The sequence below is a fragment of the Macadamia integrifolia genome, chromosome 14 (assembly GCF_013358625.1).
Source record: "Macadamia integrifolia cultivar HAES 741 chromosome 14, SCU_Mint_v3, whole genome shotgun sequence".
NCBI classification, from domain to species: domain Eukaryota; kingdom Viridiplantae; phylum Streptophyta; class Magnoliopsida; order Proteales; family Proteaceae; genus Macadamia; species Macadamia integrifolia.
In genome coordinates, this window is record NC_056570.1 from 28,540,943 (window position 1) to 28,558,690 (window position 17,748).

Consider the following 17,748-nt stretch of genomic DNA (forward strand, 5'->3'; position numbering starts at 1 on the left):
AACTTTGATGCTGCTTTCTCAATTGACAATTGATGTATGGTGTTAAGAGTTGTTATTAGAGACTCCATAGGAGTCTTCCTAGCAACAAAAGCTCATCGTACCACTATAGCAAAAGTTCTTTCAATATTATCTGAAGCTCTAAGAGATTGTTTATTACTGGCAAGGAGTATTTATTTATTTATTAATTCATGCAGGAATAATAAATTTGAAGAAGATTTTCTTAGAAAGTTACTCAATGTAGATGACTTTTGTTGCAAGTGGAGACCTGACCTGAGCACACATATCTTTTTAGAGTATAAATTCTTTTCTTCCTTGGAGTATAAATTCTTTTTTCCAGATCATAGAACCCTGGATTAAACTTTGAGAAAGTAATCTTACATGTCAAAAAAGAAGGGTGCCTAAATGAGCTTACTTAAAGTAAGATTTTATTCTCTCATAATGTTCCTTCACCCATAGTCTCTTCCACCATGAAGATTTGATGCTCTGATTAGTTTCTTAGAATAGTGAATGGCTTCATTAATCTACTAAAAATAAACGGAAAGAGTGGTTTCATTAACTCCTGCTGCCTCTTATTATCAAAGATCCAAAACACCCTTTTTAAGTCCGATCCAACAATAGAACTCGCGAATTAAGAGATTCTTATGAAAAAATCTTGGTCCATAATGTAAAGTCTTCCCAAGGTCACTTGGTTTTTTTAAGTTTTCTCCTTGCATTAGGCAATGTTTGGAAGCCAAGAAAAGAAAATAAAATAAAAGTTAACTCCTGCCTCTTATTATCAAAGGTCCAAAATACCCTTTTTAAGTCTCATCCAAGTTCCAACCATCGAACCGTGAATTATGTGAATTTCTTCTCCTCCATTGGATTTGTGTTCCTCCAAATGTTGCATAGATAGACCTCTATGAGAGCTCTGTGTGATGGCCTCCATGGAGAGGATCTTGATCCCTCCCATGGTCACTTAATTTTTTTAAGTTTTCTCCTTGTCTTAGGCCATGTTTATAATGGATTGACAATGGAGAGTTTTTTTTTTTTTTTTTTGGTAGGGAGGGGTAGTAGATAACAATCAGGAGGTTCGAACTAAAGACAATCTGATGAACATGGGTTTTTTGCATACCACAGCTCATCAACTATACTAAACAATTGTTGTTGACAATGGAGATGTTAAGTGGGCAAAGATATGTGAATTTTTTCTCCTCCATTAGATTTTTTTCCTCCACGTATCGCATAGATAGGCCTCTATGGGTACTCTATGTCTGATGACCTCTATAGAGATGATCGTGATCCCTCCCATGGTCACCTGATCTTTTTAAGTTTTCCCTTCGTCTTAAGCTATGTTTGGAAGTTAAGAAAAAGAATAAAATAAATAAATAAATAAAAACTTTTGAATTATAAGAGAGAGAGAAAAACACAGAAGTTAATCATTACCTCTATCATTATTTCTGGCCCTTTTTGTAGCTTCCAAAAAAATGTCAAATAAAAAAATTTTGCCCAGTGGATGACCTAAAATATTCCCGTTTTGTATTTGATATTATTTATTTTTTAGCTATTTTAAGTTTTAACTTTAATTTACGCCTCAAAGTTCAAACTCAAAATATTTTTCTAACGAATTGGAAAATCGCGCAACATTATTTTCTGGAATTGGAATTGGATTTTCTGGTGAAACAAACGGGAGCCTTTTTAAGCGACCCGACGAGAACCACAAGCGTAATGCCATCTTCGTTACTACCTGTTCTCTGTTAGTCCTGTCTTCTCTGTTCGTCCCAGCGATTTCTTCGCTTCGATCTAGGCGTTCTTTCTCTTGCAACGGAACCAGGTAAATTAGCTCTCCTCTTCCTCGTTGATGAGCTCTGGAACCCTAGAACTCCATTAGTCACCACACTGAGATTTTTGGGGACTAAGAATGGCGTCGTCTTTCCTCGACGATGTGAAGAAGCTTAGTTAACAGACGCAAGCCCAATCAAACACAGCTCAGGTGCGTTATTTTGGTTTCCATTTTTAGATCCTTGAGATTAATTGTTTCGCCTTTCAGAGTTCTCATTTTGGTTCCTTCCCCCCCCCCCCCCTGCTTTTACGTTTTAGACGGAGTATTAGAGCTGTTCTGCTTATCCTTTTTGGAGGTTTTAAGTGAAAAGGTGTTGTTTTCCTGGAGCAACCTTCATCTAGGTTGCTTTGCTTCTCGTTACTGGTGAGTTTGGCTTTGTTGCATTTATTTATTTATTTCGTTGGCATGAATTTGAATGTATTGTGGTTAATGGTTCCTCTGATTTTTCTATATGCTACTTTGTTTAGATGATTTATAAATAGACCGGTCTTAATGTTGCATTAAGATGCCTTCAATGATAAGACATGTTAGTATGAAGTAGTACAAATGTTCTCATTAATTGGTTTAAGCATTGATTCATTTCTGACCTGCGTCGGAATGGAGAGTAAACAAAAGGTTGACCTTGATTGAATAAAGAAGAAGAAATTGGAAGATAGAGAAAGAAGGGATATGGACTAGGCCTCCCACCTAGAACTCAACGAGTGGGAGTGTGATCCCTACTCTTTATTAGTAACATAGTTGTCAAGGCAACCCAAGGCAGTAGAGAGGTGCCTAGGCGACAAGGTGCCCTTCTATCTTTCCCCCTATTCTATATTAGCCCATATATCTAATATAGACACATCATAAACATCATAAGTAAATTAACAGCCAATTAAAGAAACCAGCAGTAACTTGTACATAAAACAGGCTTTGTTTCTTTCCACATGTGGTGTGATAGGAAAGGCTGATTAATGCCAGCCAACCTATGTTTTGCATCTCTAAGGTGGTACTTAGTACTCCCATTGGGGGGGGGTGTGCATCCCTTCTTCGATCTGAGTGCTAAGTACGCCCAAATGAATGTTCTATTTAGAAATATGAAAGTGGAATGAAAGTAGTCTAGACCACGCCTTCAAAGGGGCCATGGCACATTTATTGACTCTATGGATTCTAGGAGCTACTAAAGTCTCGTTTCACCCTATGAAAAGGCTAGGAAGTTCTTTTTTCATTTCCTTGGAATTCTTTTCTTAATGCTCGAATCTCTGTCTTCAATTTCAATTACATTGTTTCGAAGTGTCTTTCCTTGTGATCGAGGTTGGTCATACAACTAAAAAAAGGTTCATAGGATTTGCCTAAGCATATGAAAGGCAAGCCTCAACCTCAACATCTACTTCAATATGAAGAATCCTAAGTCGGATGTGTTAGGCACTTGGGTAGAACTCATCCTTAGAAGCTAGCCGTTAGAGAGATGGTGCCCTAGTACCTATAAGTCTGTACATCGGGCTACCCACAATATTTAAGATCTCGCTCTCGCCACTCATCTCGCTATCCCAAAAAAATAGGTCCAGAGTGAGATCTCACCGAGATCATGTATATTTTCCCTGGTAAACTCGCTGGTTGGTCTCGATGGGCATGTGGCCTTTGTAGCTCTTGAAACTTTGCATTTACTCTATTTTAGGCATTATAAACACAAAGGGAGACATCCATTTTTTAAAAATCAAACTCAAAATGGTACTTTGACTTCGTACCCTATGTATGTAGTTGCCAACTCTTCGGACCCGAGGCTAGTATGCTCTATTCCACAATCCACATTCCACAATCAACATTCTAATACAACATAATCGTAGGAATATAAAGGGCATCATTTCTAATTATGTATATATATATATTTTAAATTTTTTTTTTTGCAAGAAAATTATTTGTTTAAACAGAAAAAAATTTAAAAATAGAAATATATTTTTTCCTCCATGAATCTATAGATCAGTTTAGATGCATCACAAATAAAAAAATCAATGGCAACCAACAAGTATTGATGATGTTTCTATGAAAAAAATGAGTTTGAAAAGAATTTTTTTTTCCTAAAATGGTTCTTGAGAAGAAAAGTCACCACAAATTTGTATGAGGCAATAATCTCTATTCCTTAAGCTTCAATGAGTGTAAGAATGAAGATCCTCAAGAAGAAGCACCAAAATCCTTGCTTCATGGTGTTTTTTTTTCCAAAAAAACTAGAGAGAGAGAGGCGAGACCAGCGAGATTCCAACGAGATTTTGCGAGATTAGGCGAAATGGGTGGAAACTCAGCCTTTTATATCACGTGATCCGACCAAGTTGAACCGAAACCAGCTCGAAACGAGATAAGTGGCAAGATCTCAGCTAGATCTTTAGATCTCAGTCGAGTTATTGTTGGTTTTGTACCTCGCCAATGGTCTCCTCGCCTTTTGAAAAAAAAAAAGAAAAAAAGAAAAAGAGAAAAAGAGATCTTAAACCATGCTACCCACTTCTAATGTGGGATTATTACTTCCGCTGTTTGCGTGGAACCCAAATAGGATGAACATCTCCAGGTTTTCCTGAACCAACATATCATCTTGCATTTCACCGAACCACAACCATCCTCTCTGGTTTCCCCTGATCCACCATATAACAACATATAAATTAACATCCATTGTAAGACTGATCAATTATTTACACAAAGTAGCTGTAAAAACCAGCAGTTAAATATAAATGAACAAAGAAGATATTTCTGTCATTCAGTTCAGTGATATGATCATAATTGATTCTAGCCGAGAATTAGTAAAAAAGTATAATGGTACAACCAGATACAACAGTATATTAAAGTTTAAGATCCAATGATTCCATGTGTCACAAGCACTATAACTCTGTACACTGGTAAATAAAAAATTTAGGAAATTTTTTTATATCATATGACAAAAAAAAAAGAAGAAGAAGCTCAAGGCGCCCGCCCAGCCAGGGACTTAGGTGGACCAAGACGTCCAAGAAATAGCTATCCAATACTCAGGTGGCCAAGGCTGTCGCGTTACCTACATCCAGCTGGGTGAGGCATTGCCTTGACACCCTAAAGACACGTGGATGCCTAGAGGGCGCCTAGGCGACCCTTGATAACTAATGATTTATAACTTCAATGAAATAAGCAAAATTGGAAACCCTCCATGTGTGGAAGGAGGAATCCCTTGCAACTAGAATTTAGAAAGTCTCTTGAACTACTACAAAATAGAAACTAAGGGCTGGTACTTGTTAGCAATTGATGTATACATGGACGCTACCCTTCTCTAATAGTTCGAGCTTTTATGTTAAACAGTAGCGAACGTGGTATGAGAGTAGGGAGGTCAAGTGTTTGACTATTGGGAAGTGTATCAGAAGAGTTCTCTTGACATTTCCTTTCCCTCGGTGCTGTGCAAAGGAAATGCTGCATGAGCTTCACGTGCAAGGACCATGAGATTTTGGCCTGCACGTGCGGGGGAGATTGATGTATATATTTACGCTGACCTTCCCTAACAGTTTGAGCTGGTAGGTGAAACAGTAGCAAACAAACACCTGTCCACCCTTGTAGTAGCAATGAAATAAAAAAGAAATACAACTAAAATAAATCCCACGAATGTAGCAAGAAGGACTAAATCCAAGACTGAACTGTGGTTCAGTTTAAGACAAAAACTGGTCCAAAACTTGGACCAAAAGTACTGAACCATGTGGCACTCCAGATCTTTATATTGTACTGGTTTTTCCTTCTGCGCATGTATCTCTAAGAGAACCTTGGATCTGCATCAATCTAAGGTTCTAACACGTTCTGGATGTTTTTTTTTTTTTTTTTTTTGGAGAGGGCAAATTTCTGAAGTTGGGTAGTTTCTGGAACTGAAAAATTGCATCAATCTGATACAAGTATGTTTTAGCCCCACCTGACTTATCAGTTTTAGGATCAAGTTTTGTGTGTTTAAGCCTCTTATTTGTTGTTCTTGACAACACCAGCAGCTATACTTCATAGTTTAGCCATTAAGACTCTTATTTGTTGTTTTTGACAACACCAGCGGCTATACTTTATATTTTAGCCACCTAATAGATTAGTTTATGGAAAAAAGTGGTCGTTTATTTGAGTGAGAGAAATAAAAATTTCTGTGGTCCATTTGGTCATTTTATTTTTGGGAGTTCCCTGTTTGTGAGCCCTGCATTTGGGATCCATTGGGTCAGTTTTAGCCTTGATCTTACTCTGTCATCTTGTTCCTCTCACTCCCCTTTTGTTTTCCTTTTTTACCTTTTACGTTTTATTGACATGTATTAGAAAATCTAATGCCGTCATGGTCATTTTCAAACTAATGATTGTGGTGCCAAGCCGTTGCCTGATTAGGACCAGTCTACACCATAAGCATCATTATATCGTACAAAGCATGCTTTATAACACATTGAAAGGACACAACTCTTTTCCAAAGCCGCTTAGTAACCTTAATGGTGTAGCCTGGTTTTCATAAGGCATTGGCTATGTTATTGGATCTTTAGTTAAAAAAGGAACATGGCTGTGTAAGGAGAGCTGGATCTTTGTCATAAAGTTCTATAGGGCTGTTGTACAACCGGCTATGATTGTATGGGGCAGAATGTTGTGCAGTTAAGGAGTGTCATATTGAGAAGTTATTTGTATCAAAGTTGAGGATGTTGAGATGGTTCATGGTTGTGTGCAAAACTAGGAAGGATAAGTAAGGAATGAGTGGATTAGTGCTGATTTGGGAGTTGCCCCAATCAATGACAAGCTCCGAGAAAATTGTTTGAGGCGGCATGCTCAAGTTCAACGGAGGCCTGGGGATGCCCAATTAAGGAGTGTTGCAATCCTGACTGAAGGAGCTAAAAGAGCCAGAGGTAGGCCTAAAATAACCATAGGAGAAGTAGTGAGGAATGACATGCATAGTCTAGGTCTTGTCCCGAGTATGACTTTGGATAGAGCATATTGGAGGGCAATGATTCATATAGCTGCTGAGATTTTCCTGACTGGCTGGGTTGTGCCTCTTTCTTGTTACGTTCGTTTTTTATTTCCCACCCCTCATTTCTGCGTCTCTTCATTCCCCCTTTTTTTTCTGGACATCAGCTTTTCCTACTTTGTTTTGCACGGATCCATGTAGCCGACCCCGTTAAGTTGGGATAAAGCTGAGTTTGTTGTTGTTGTTGTTTTGTATTCTTCATTTGATTCATATGTCTACCATCACAAAATTTATGGCTACATTCAGATCGTATTTGGTATTCTTGACTTGAGTTCTTTGAGAACAAGGGTTGTTCTGTCACAGTGAGTTTCAGTAGTGATGCATCAAGAGAAGTAGAGAACATATCAACTATGTGATAATGCATTAATCAAATCATTCCCAACCTATTGTTTTTGTAAAATGAAATTGAAAATAAATATTGAAGAAAAAGAGCATAACTATAAATATTGAAGAAAAAAATATACTTATTAGTACTTGTGGTTCATCTAATAATGTGGGTTGGAAATGTTTCTATAGATAGACTGAACATGAACATCAGATGGTTCTAGCCTAGCGGGTTATGGACCAAGTTTCCAGTTTGTATAGTCTGAACAGTGATGTAAGATACAATAAGTTACTTTTTGGTTGAGGTTTGTGAGCTGGTCTAGCATGTGATTCCATACTACCATGTTACCATATGTAGGTAGGGAATAGGGACAATAGAGGACCATCCCATGCCATAGGAAGTTGCTTTTTGGAAGACTCATCTATATAGAACCATTTAAAAGGGCCTGATCCCTGGCATCCTTGGCCAATCACCCAATGGAATTTTCTCTTAGTATTACTCACTTATCTATTCACATGTGTCTTCACTACCTTTTGCCCGGAAAAGTGACCGACCAAAACCCTATTGATGGGTGAAAGAAAGGGTTATGAGTTTTTTCTATGACATGACTGCTTTCTCCACTGAAGCAAATCTTCCACCTACAGAGAAAATATGCACTAAGAATTTCTAATTGGATATTTTTTGTGAGAGCATGCATCCTCATCCTATGTCTTTTTCATTTTCATTTCTCATCACATATCTTATCTCTTTTTTCTCATCTCTGTATTCCCCTTTCCTATTTAGACCTCAGTCTTTACCTAATTTGTTTTGTTTGGATCCATGTCGCCGACCCCATTAAGTTGGGATAAGGCTGAGTTTGTTTGTTTGTTGTTGTGTGAGCATGCATCCTCATATTTTTTTTTGTTGAATAACTTACTTCCTAGTTTATTTATGATGAACATTTCTACATATATTTTCTTTGTTTTTTTGTAGTAATAAATAGATATAGAGCCATGCAAAAGGATCACAGCATCAGTGCTCCTGCAACTCCTATTGGCCGAGTTCGTCACCGCAGGCGATCAAATGAGGTTGGTGATTACAAATTGTTATATGGAGTTATTTCTATGAACAAATCTATTCCTTCCAAGTAGTTTATTATAGCCATGCAAGTTGATGGCAGATGGCAGATGGCTTTGCCTTTGCTCGTTTTGTTTTTAAAAATCCCTATTGCTGTTAAATTTACATTCCACACTTTGTTTAGAACTACTAATTGAGTGTTTGGGACAAAACTTATTAGATGTGTTGCTTGGTTCTGGACTGATCTGCTTTGGCTCATTTTGGGGCTTGTATAACCCTCCATTCTTTCTAAATTGGATCTACATTATTAGTATTTAGTATTACTAATCTCCTTTTGAATACACATTGTTGGTAATGTCCATGTTACATGAAGTGGTCCTATTTCTTATTGAACTCATTGAAAACCAAAAGGGAGGACTTAAGGTGTAAACTGGTTTTTATTTGGTGCTAGGTTCCTTCAGAGGCTAGCAAAGCAGATAAAAGTCACTTACTTGTTAACGATCAAAACAAATACAGGTCAATGTTGATCCGTGCATATTCATCCATCTGGATGATTGGAGGGTTTGCATTTATTATCTATATGGGTCATCTCTATATTTGGGCTATGGTTGTCGTTATCCAAATCTTTATGGCGAGGGAGCTTTTCAGTCTACTTAGGAGATCTCATGAAGACAGGCAGCTTCCAGGATTCAGGCTTTTAAACTGGTAAGATAACCGGGTTTATCTGTAAAGAGTTATAGATATGCAAAGTTTTCAAAATGGTTAGAAGCCTAGGCTGCTTTATGATCGAATCCAAATTCTAGTTATGGGAACCAATTTGCAGTTACTTATAGATGACATCCATCATGTGCCATTCGTGTATAATTGCATTTATTCCATTTTGTGTTACCAGGCATTTTTTCTTCACAGCAATGCTTTTTGTATATGGTCGAATCATCAGTCAACAACTTGTCAACACTGTAACCTCAGATAAAATTTTGTATCGATTTGTGAGCGGCCTCATGAAATATCAAATGGTTATTTGCTATTTCTTATATATTGCAGGTTGGTAATTTCTCCATTATTATTGTTTCATATATGTACAAATTATTCTTGTTATTGTGCTTCTTTGTTATATATATATATATATATATTATTCAAGTCATAGCTTTTAAGGCGGTAAGGTGACGCAGGCGCTTGAGGGTCTTTCAGAGCGCCTTATCGATAAGGCGGGCATAAAGCGTCGCCTTATCGACTAAAGCGTTCCTGTATAATTTTTTTTATAAAACCAATCTATTTGGCTTAAATCCTAGTTGAATCCTATTACTCATATGCTAAATAAATATTAAATGTTCATATTCATACCAATGTAAGATATTCATCAAGAGAACAAATCAATAAAGTGAATAAACTAAGTTCATCTTCATCAATCATCAATCATCAATCATTAATCATCATAACATATTAACATATAATATAAATACATAATTATGAAACAAAATTATAAATATAAGGAAAAGAAGACAAAAAATACAAGTATTTATTATACTTACCTCTATGATGCCAAAATGAGTGCCTAAGTCCTAAGGTCATCCACTATATTTCTACTCCCGTCAAAGAAGAATGAAGCTCATCGCTGCCGGAGCAAAATGGTGGCCTGGATCAATGGTTCTTCCTTGTTCCTTGATTCCTTCTCAAAATCCTTTCTTAAAACCCTTGACAAAATCCAAACCCTGTTTGTGAATCGTGTTTTTGTTTTGTTTGTTTTGGTTATTTTTGATGAAGTAAAGCTGATCCCGTACATCTCAAGTGTTAACAAAACCATACACCTACCAATAAAATATCTATATTTGGAATCTTCATCAAGTAATTTTAAATGTGTTTAAAAAAAACAAAAAAACCCATAAGGCGCCACTTCACATAAGGCGGAGCACTGCCTTACCATCTCTAGACCGCATCAGCGCCAAGGCGCTGCTAAGGCGTCGCCTTACCAGTGCCTTAAAAACTATGATTCAAGTGAAGAAATTCCACCAAAAAAAAAAAAGGCTGGTTTGACAGAAAAGTGACAGGGGCATTAGGGACTGTGATTGTGGGAGACTGGGAAGTTGGGTCATAGTGGGGCATGTCCCTATTGAGTTCCTTCTCTTTTTCACTCCTATCATTTTTCTTCTTTTTCCTGGGTGAATTCCTTTCCAGAAAATGTTGGTATTGAGCTCAGGTGGTTGTTTGGAAATTTAGGTCTGGTGGTTGCCTATAGATAGGGTGATTCATCATATCAGCTGTCAGGTAGGGTTGTTTGAGCTCCTTTTGGTGTGGATGTGGTTGGGTACTGCTTTTTGGTCTATGGGCTTTTGCTTGGGTTGGGCTTGGTGTAGCTGTTTGGTGTTCTAGTGTTAGTGACTTTGTTATCCTTTGTTTGGGTTTTTTCCCCCTCTTTCTAAGAAGAAAGAATCCTTCTCTCTGGTTGGAGTTTTACTCATGAATATCATCCAAATATTTTTCATTTTAATAAAATTTTTTGTTGCAATGAAAAAAATATTATATTATGTTATATATTGTTTTTTATCCTTCCAGAATCAGAATTCCTTATACCATAATGTATTGCAGCTGAAAGTACAATCGATATTAATTTTTTAATCTAATTATGGGTTCAGGATTTATGTGGTTCATTCTTACGTTGAAGAAGAAGATGTACAAGTATCAATTTGGCCAGTATGCATGGACACACATGATTCTAATTGTGGTCTTTACACAGTCTTCCTTCACTGTAGCAAATATTTTTGAAGGAATCTTCTGGTAAAATAGCATACTAAAACTATTTCTTGTGACTCTTGCTAAGTAGTTATGAACACAAAATTCAATTTTTAAGCTTACTTTATCAACACTCACTGCATATTCCATTTTCTGAATTATTGTAATGAGTACACTCCTACCCCCTGTTCTTATCCTTTCTGTTTGCTTATATTTACATGTTTAATATATATCCGAAGCATCATTATGAAGTTTTTGATTTGTTAATTGGATAACCCACGTCAGGTTCTAATTATATCATTTCAATTTTGTTTGTGATTTATTTCATGTCTTTTTTATTTTTTTTATTTTTTTATTTCTGTCAGGAGCGTTCCTTTTCTCCACCATTTTTTCTTTCTTTCTTTAATATTTTTGTTAGCTAATATTGCAGTAATAAGAATGTACTTTCATTTATTGTTTAAAGATTTTGCTCTGTTACCAAGCCTATCTTTACCATACTGTAACAATGTATATATTTTTTTTTCATCTCCCTTCTTGGTTCCTAGGGGGAATTTATGTAACATTGTATTTTAGGACTGTTCCTAGTGTTACTGTCATTCGTTTCTCTGTGGTTATCTCTTGGTGCTGTTGCTTTCACCTTGTCCCTTGACAGTCATTGGGAAATACAAAGTTTTTGTGCAATGTATTTGTTGGAGGCCCATGTGTCTCCATGGACTCTGTACTGTGGGAATATGTTTATTGTCAAAGTAGGTCTTTGTTTTCTTATTGTTTCCTATTTTAATTAAGTTTCCTTCTGTGATAGTCCTAAGGAATAATTAGCTAAGAGTTTCGGTTCTATTTTTTAATCTGTTGAGTTTCTTTATGAATAAACTGGCTGGTACAGTAGGAGAACTATCTAACCATTGTCCAGATTTCTCTCTCCACTTCTTTCTCTCCATTCTCTTTTTCTTCTCGTCTTCCATCTCTCATCTTCTGCTTATCAAAGGTTTGGTACTGTTACATGGTATCAGAGCCATGAAGAAGAAAAAGAAGAAGAATTAAAGTATTCTGTGTTTGATTAATGCTGGTGGGATTTTTTTTTTTACATGCATCATATTCTCCATTATTGCTCATGATTTTCTGGTTCTCTCCATTGTTCTACTTCTGCGTAGTTGTCATCTGGTACTTCGATGCTTTGTGCTGCTCTACTGCTATTGCTGCTGCTATCGTATCGTTCTGCGAAGTTGTCGCTGGCTGGTTGTATAGTGTGGGAGAAAGCTGGTCCGAGACTTCTGCTATTGATTTGCCGCTATCTAGGGTTTCGAATGTTGAAGACAACCATCAATTGCTGTCTATTTGCCTCTTGGTTACCGCCAGAATCTTCCGCCTTGCGAGATTAGCTTGTCTTGATTGCCTCTTTAGTCTTCATAGATTCTGGTAGTTTGAGGTTCTCTCCTGCGGACTGCTCTACTTGAGTGATTCTGTTGGGTTTCAACATGTGCTGAAAATTTGTTTGACTTGACACAGCTTTCTCTTGGGTTTGAAGATCTGTTCTGCCTATGGTAACTTCTGGTCAATCTCTTCTTGGTTATCAAACCCTAGTCGCTTGTTCTTGGTTCTTATATAAGATTGGAAGGCCTTGTTGAAGTTCGTGGTTACTTGGCCCCCCTTTGTTTCTGCTGGTTTTGCGAGGAAGACGAAGTTTTCTTCCCTTTCTTGTAAGAAACCGTGGGTTGTTCTTATTTTTCAAGGTCCCCATTTTCGATACTACCTATAATGCCCCTTCCCTTTTGCCTTTATCCTAATTTGCCCCCTTATTTTTTGTTTATTCCTAGTCAGCCCAATCAATAAATCCTAATTCCTCGTGTCTTTTGTCCTTTTATCCTACCAGTTGTTCCCCTAAAATTTCTGGTTATTTACCAGAATGCCATTACTTTCTTAATTGGGTTCTGTAACAACAACAGCAGCAAACTCAATCTTATCCCAACTTAATGGGGTCAGCTACATGGATCCGTGCAAAACAAATATGAACTTTGAGTTCAAAACAAAATAGGAGAACAGAAAGTAAAAGGAAAGAGGCACAACCCATCAAGTCAGGAAAATCTCAGCTAAATGGGATCGGCTACATGGATCCTTACCCTCCAATCAGCTCTATCTGAATTCTGAAGTCATACTTGGGACAAGACCTAGACTATGCATATCAGTCCTCACTACTTCTCCTTGGTCATTTTAGGCCTGCCCCTAGCTCATTTAGTCCCTTCAATTGGAATCGTATCACTCCTCTTTGCCGGGGCGTTCTCAAGCATTCATTGAACCACCTCAAACGACTTTCTCGGAGCTTTTCATTGATAGGTGCAATTCTCAAATCAGCTCGAATGCATTCATCCTTTCTTTATCCTTCCTAGTTTTGCTGCACATCCATCTTAACATGCTCATCACTACTACACATAGCTTCTCTATATGACATTTCTTAATTGCCCAACATTCCGCCCCCCATACATCATAGCCGGTTGTACAACAGTCCTATTGAATTTTCCTTTAAGCTTTAAAGGAATACATCGGTTATGCAGCACTCTCGTCGCATGTCTCCACTTCATCCATCCCACTTTAACTCTAAGAATAATTATCCTCTATGTCACCTTCTTTATTTATAGTTGATCCTAGATATCTATAGTTACTTTGCAGTATCTTTCTCAATTTTCTTTTTGGGTGAATAAATAAATTCATTGCCAAGAGAGAAAACATACAACCCCAATAAAGGGGGGGGGGGGGGGGAAGAGATTACAGACTCATAGATGAGGGGCATTCCTGATGATGGAGCTAGAAAGCTCCCAGTAGTTTACAATATGACAATTCCTAGGGGAGAGGTTACATTGAGTAGAGAGCCGAGTGATCTTTCCCTTGATATCAAAGGAGATGGTGTTCCAAATCTTATCCAAGGAACGAGAATTTGAGATCCATTTCCTATGGTTTCTTTCCATCCAAATCTTATTGATGGTGGCATAGAAGGCGAGTTTTCCCACAATGTCACATATTGATTTCCCTTGGAAAGTCATATCCATCCAGATCCATTCCCTATGGAAGGGGAGGATTCTTCTATTTGTTGGCTAGCATTTGGAGAGGACACCCTTCCATATGGAGTTGGAGACGGGGTAGGTAAAGAAGAGGTGGTCAATATCTTCCGGTTCGTTCCCACAAAGGATGCACATAGGGTCTACTTGGATGCCTCTGAGTATGAGCATGGCGTTCGTGGGCAAGGAGTTGGGGAAAGCTCTCCAGGCTATGAAGCTTTGGTGGGGAATGTGGTGAGGGAACCATATAAGTCTGTGCCAAAGAGAGACTGCCTATGGGTTCGGACAAACTCCCAAGCAGCCTTGGAGGAGAAAAGCTTAGAGACAGCCAGCAACCAAAGGATGGAATCTTGCTCCTGCCTATGAGATTGCTGAATGGGAGGAAGGGAGTTCCAAATTTCATCAAGCACGAGCAAGGAGTGGCTTGGGGGGGACCAGCCACCCGAAAAAATGATGCCAGAAACGAGGGGGAGCTTGGGCAGCCTCGAGATGTATATGCTTCTGGCACTAATAGTGTGGAAGAGAATGCCTTTGGGATGCCAAGAGTCTAGCCACAGGAGAGTGCTGGATCCATTTCTAATGTGGGAGGATATGGCTGGAAGGATAGAGGGTCTGATACCCATAATCTTTCGCCAAACCCAAGAGGCATGAACCGGAGTTTTGGCTGTCTAAAAGGAAACCGACTTGAGAAGGTTTGAGTAGACCCAATCAACCCATATACTCTTCTTTTTAGAAATAGTTTTCCAAGCCAGCTTGATAGTACCCGCAAGATTGACATGTTTGATCTTTCTTAGCCCTAAGCCTCCTTCGGATTTTGGGAGACAAATAGTAGCCCAGCTAATGGGATGAAGGAATATAGAGCTTTCACTTCCTTTCCAATGGAAGGTAGCAAACATGGATTCTAGCTTGGATATGATAGATACTGGGAGAGCATAAATACCGGACCAGTAGATGTATAAAGCCTGCAACACAGATCTAATGAGCTCTAGCTTGCTAGCAAATGACAAAAGCTTTCCTTTCCAGAGGTTGAGCCGCTTCATGATGAGGTCAAGCATATGAGAACAATGATGAGTGGTGAGCCTGGCCGGAATAAGAGGAAGACCAAGATACTTCACCGGAAGCCTCCCCAAGGTGAAACCAGTTAGGTGAAGGAGAGAAGCTTTGTCCACATCAGAGATCCTAGGTAAGAATAGGAGGGATTTGGCTGGGTTGATGCGCAGCCCAGACAAATCGGCAAACTGATTTAAACACAACATGATGTTCTGCATAGAGGATGGGTTGGCCTTGGAGAATATCATCAGATCATCAGCAAAAGCAAGGTGGGTGATCTTCCAAGCTTTACACTTGGGGATGGTAGCAATGAGGTTCTGATCTATGGCCCTTTGCAAACATCTGGAGAGGACTTCCATAGCTAAGCAGAAGATGTAAGGGGAGAGGGGGCATCCCTGCCTGATCCCCACAGATGAGGAGAAATATCTTGCCAGGCTAACATTAACCAGAACCGAGAACTGAGAGGAGGCTATGCAGTGGTAAATCCAATTGGAAAATTTTGGAGGGAATCCCATACTATTGAGGACCGAGGTAATGTAATCCCATATGAGAGAGTCAAAGGCTTTGTGGATGTCAATTTTCATAAGAGCAGCTGGAGAGTGGGTTTTCCTCTCAAATCCTCTAACAATTTCATGGCAAAGAATAATATTGTCCCATATGCTCCTTTCTGGAATAAAGGCCGATTGATTATCGCTAACTGAGGAGTCAACCACACGCTTGATTCTGTTAGCGAGGATCTTTGCAATGAACTTGTATAAGAGGTTGGAAAGGGAGATGGGCCTATAATCCATCATAGTGTCCGCACCCTCCTTCTTAGGGATTAGGCAAAGAAAGGTGTGACTAATCCCTTTGATCTGGCTTGGGTTGTAGAAGAAGCTCTTAACAGCCTTGATTAAGTCATCTTTGACAAGGTCCCAAGGGGAGGAAAAGAATCCCATACTAAATCCGTCCAGGCCAGAAGCTTTGCTTGCCTTGTGGGAGAGAATGGCATATGTGATCTCTTCGTCAGTAGGGATAGCACTAAGTATATCAGACATGGTCTCAGGTATGAATTTGTCCAAGATGCCATTTGGGATAGAAGAGCTGGAGGCTGGGGCCGGGTCGAACAAGTTCTTGAAGTAGCCAACTGCCTCATTTTTTATCTCATCAACCTTATGAACCTGAATCCCTTCAGAAGTAATCAGCTTGAGAATAGAGTTGAAGCTGTTTTTGGCTTTCACAGACCTATGAAAATATGCTGAGTTTGAGTCACCTAACTCCAACCAATTGATCCTGGATTTCTGCTTGAGGAAGCTTTCTTCTTGGGCGAAAAGGGAGGATAAATTTGCAGCCTCAATTTTCTCATCTTCAGCCAAAGGGTGGTTGAGGGGATCATACTGCAACCTGATCTGAATAGAAGAGAGATTATTCCTGCAAACATTAACTTGAGAAGAAATATTCCCGAAAGAGTTAGTGTTCCATGCTTTGAGGGCAATTTTGACATTTCTCAATTTTTTGGCCAAGGCTAAAAGAGGGGTGGAGAATGCATTAACTGGCTTCAACCAAGCCTCTTTGACAATGGTGGGGAAATCCGGGTGGGAGGTCCACATGTCAAAAAATTTGAAGGGCTTTGGGCCGAAGGAGGTGTTGGGGAGGATGGAGAGATAAATGGGGCAATGGTCAGAAATACTTGGGTTCTCAAAAGATGCATGGGAGGAAGGGAAGGAGGAGAGCCATGCTTTATTGACAAGGATTCTATCAAGTTTGCAAGCGATACGGGCCTAACCCGATCTCTTCTTGTTCCAGGTGAATTTGTTTCTAGACCATCTGAGGTCATTTACTAGATGTCTTCAATGCAGGCATTAAGAGCCTCAACACTAGTAATATCGAGGGTCCCCCCTCCTTGCTTCCCATGGGAATACCTGACCACATTAAAATCCCCACAGATTCCCCAAGGGTGGGTGCCCAACTGATTAGCAATGAGTCTGATATCTCTCCAAAGGTGCTCCCTATTTGTTGCCCTGTTGGAGCCATAGGTGGCAGTGAGAAAGGAGTGGCTGTTAATAGGGTTAGAGATGGAGAGATGAAGGTATTGGGATGAGGAAGAAAGGAGGGTGGCATTTAGTTTGGCTTTATCCCACAAGAAGCAGTTGCTGCCATTGGGATGGGAAGAGTGGTTGGAAAGGGAGAGCCAACCGGGAGCAATGGAGGACGCAATTCTGGCCAAGGACGTTTCCTTCACATTAGTTTCAAGCAAACAACAAATGGAGGGTCTCAAATCTTTTAAAAGGGTTCTCACAGCGGCATGCTTAGAAGGGGAGACCAGGCCCCTAGAATTCCACACTATTCCTTGGGACATTAGGAACAGTTGGAAGGGGGCAACAACTGCATAGTAGGGGCATCTCGGGCATCCAACGATTGGCGGGGTTTGCTTCTCCTTTGGTAAGGATGGGGATTGACAGAGGGGCAGTCTTTCAGGGTGTTACCTCCAAGATCAGAAGGTAGGCCAATGGTCAAGGAGGCCGAAGCACGCTGGGATTTTTTCTTAGTCCTGGGAGGAATAGTGAGACTGTCGGGTGAAGAAGAAGCTCCAATATGGTTCACAGGATGGGTCAGAGGAGCCAATACCAAGCCCCAGTCCAATTGGTTCAAAAGAGACAAGGAGGAAATCTAGGCCAGTGGTTGGTTCTGGGCCTGGGTTGAAGGCTCAAAAGGGGAGTGGGCTCGGATATGATTATGGGCCTCAGCAAGAGTAGAAGGGTTGGTCTTAGAAGGAACAGAAGGA

The 17,748-nt window shown here is 39.3% G+C and overlaps 1 protein-coding gene across 1 annotated transcript in view; it reads left to right on the forward strand.

Annotated features, from left to right (window-relative positions):
• The first annotated feature begins 1,624 nt into the window (after positions 1–1,624).
• The window catches only part of LOC122061880 (phosphatidate cytidylyltransferase 1-like), a 33,582-nt gene continuing 17,458 nt past the window's right edge, over positions 1,625–17,748 (forward strand). The window contains exons 1-6 of the mRNA XM_042625406.1: positions 1,625–1,969; positions 2,077–2,182; positions 8,071–8,165; positions 8,606–8,859; positions 9,047–9,198; positions 10,788–10,929. Coding sequence (XP_042481340.1) covers positions 8,091–8,165; positions 8,606–8,859; positions 9,047–9,198; positions 10,788–10,929 — 623 coding nt within the window. The 5' untranslated portion in view covers positions 1,625–1,969; positions 2,077–2,182; positions 8,071–8,090. The remainder of the gene's footprint in view (positions 1,970–2,076; positions 2,183–8,070; positions 8,166–8,605; positions 8,860–9,046; positions 9,199–10,787; positions 10,930–17,748) is intronic.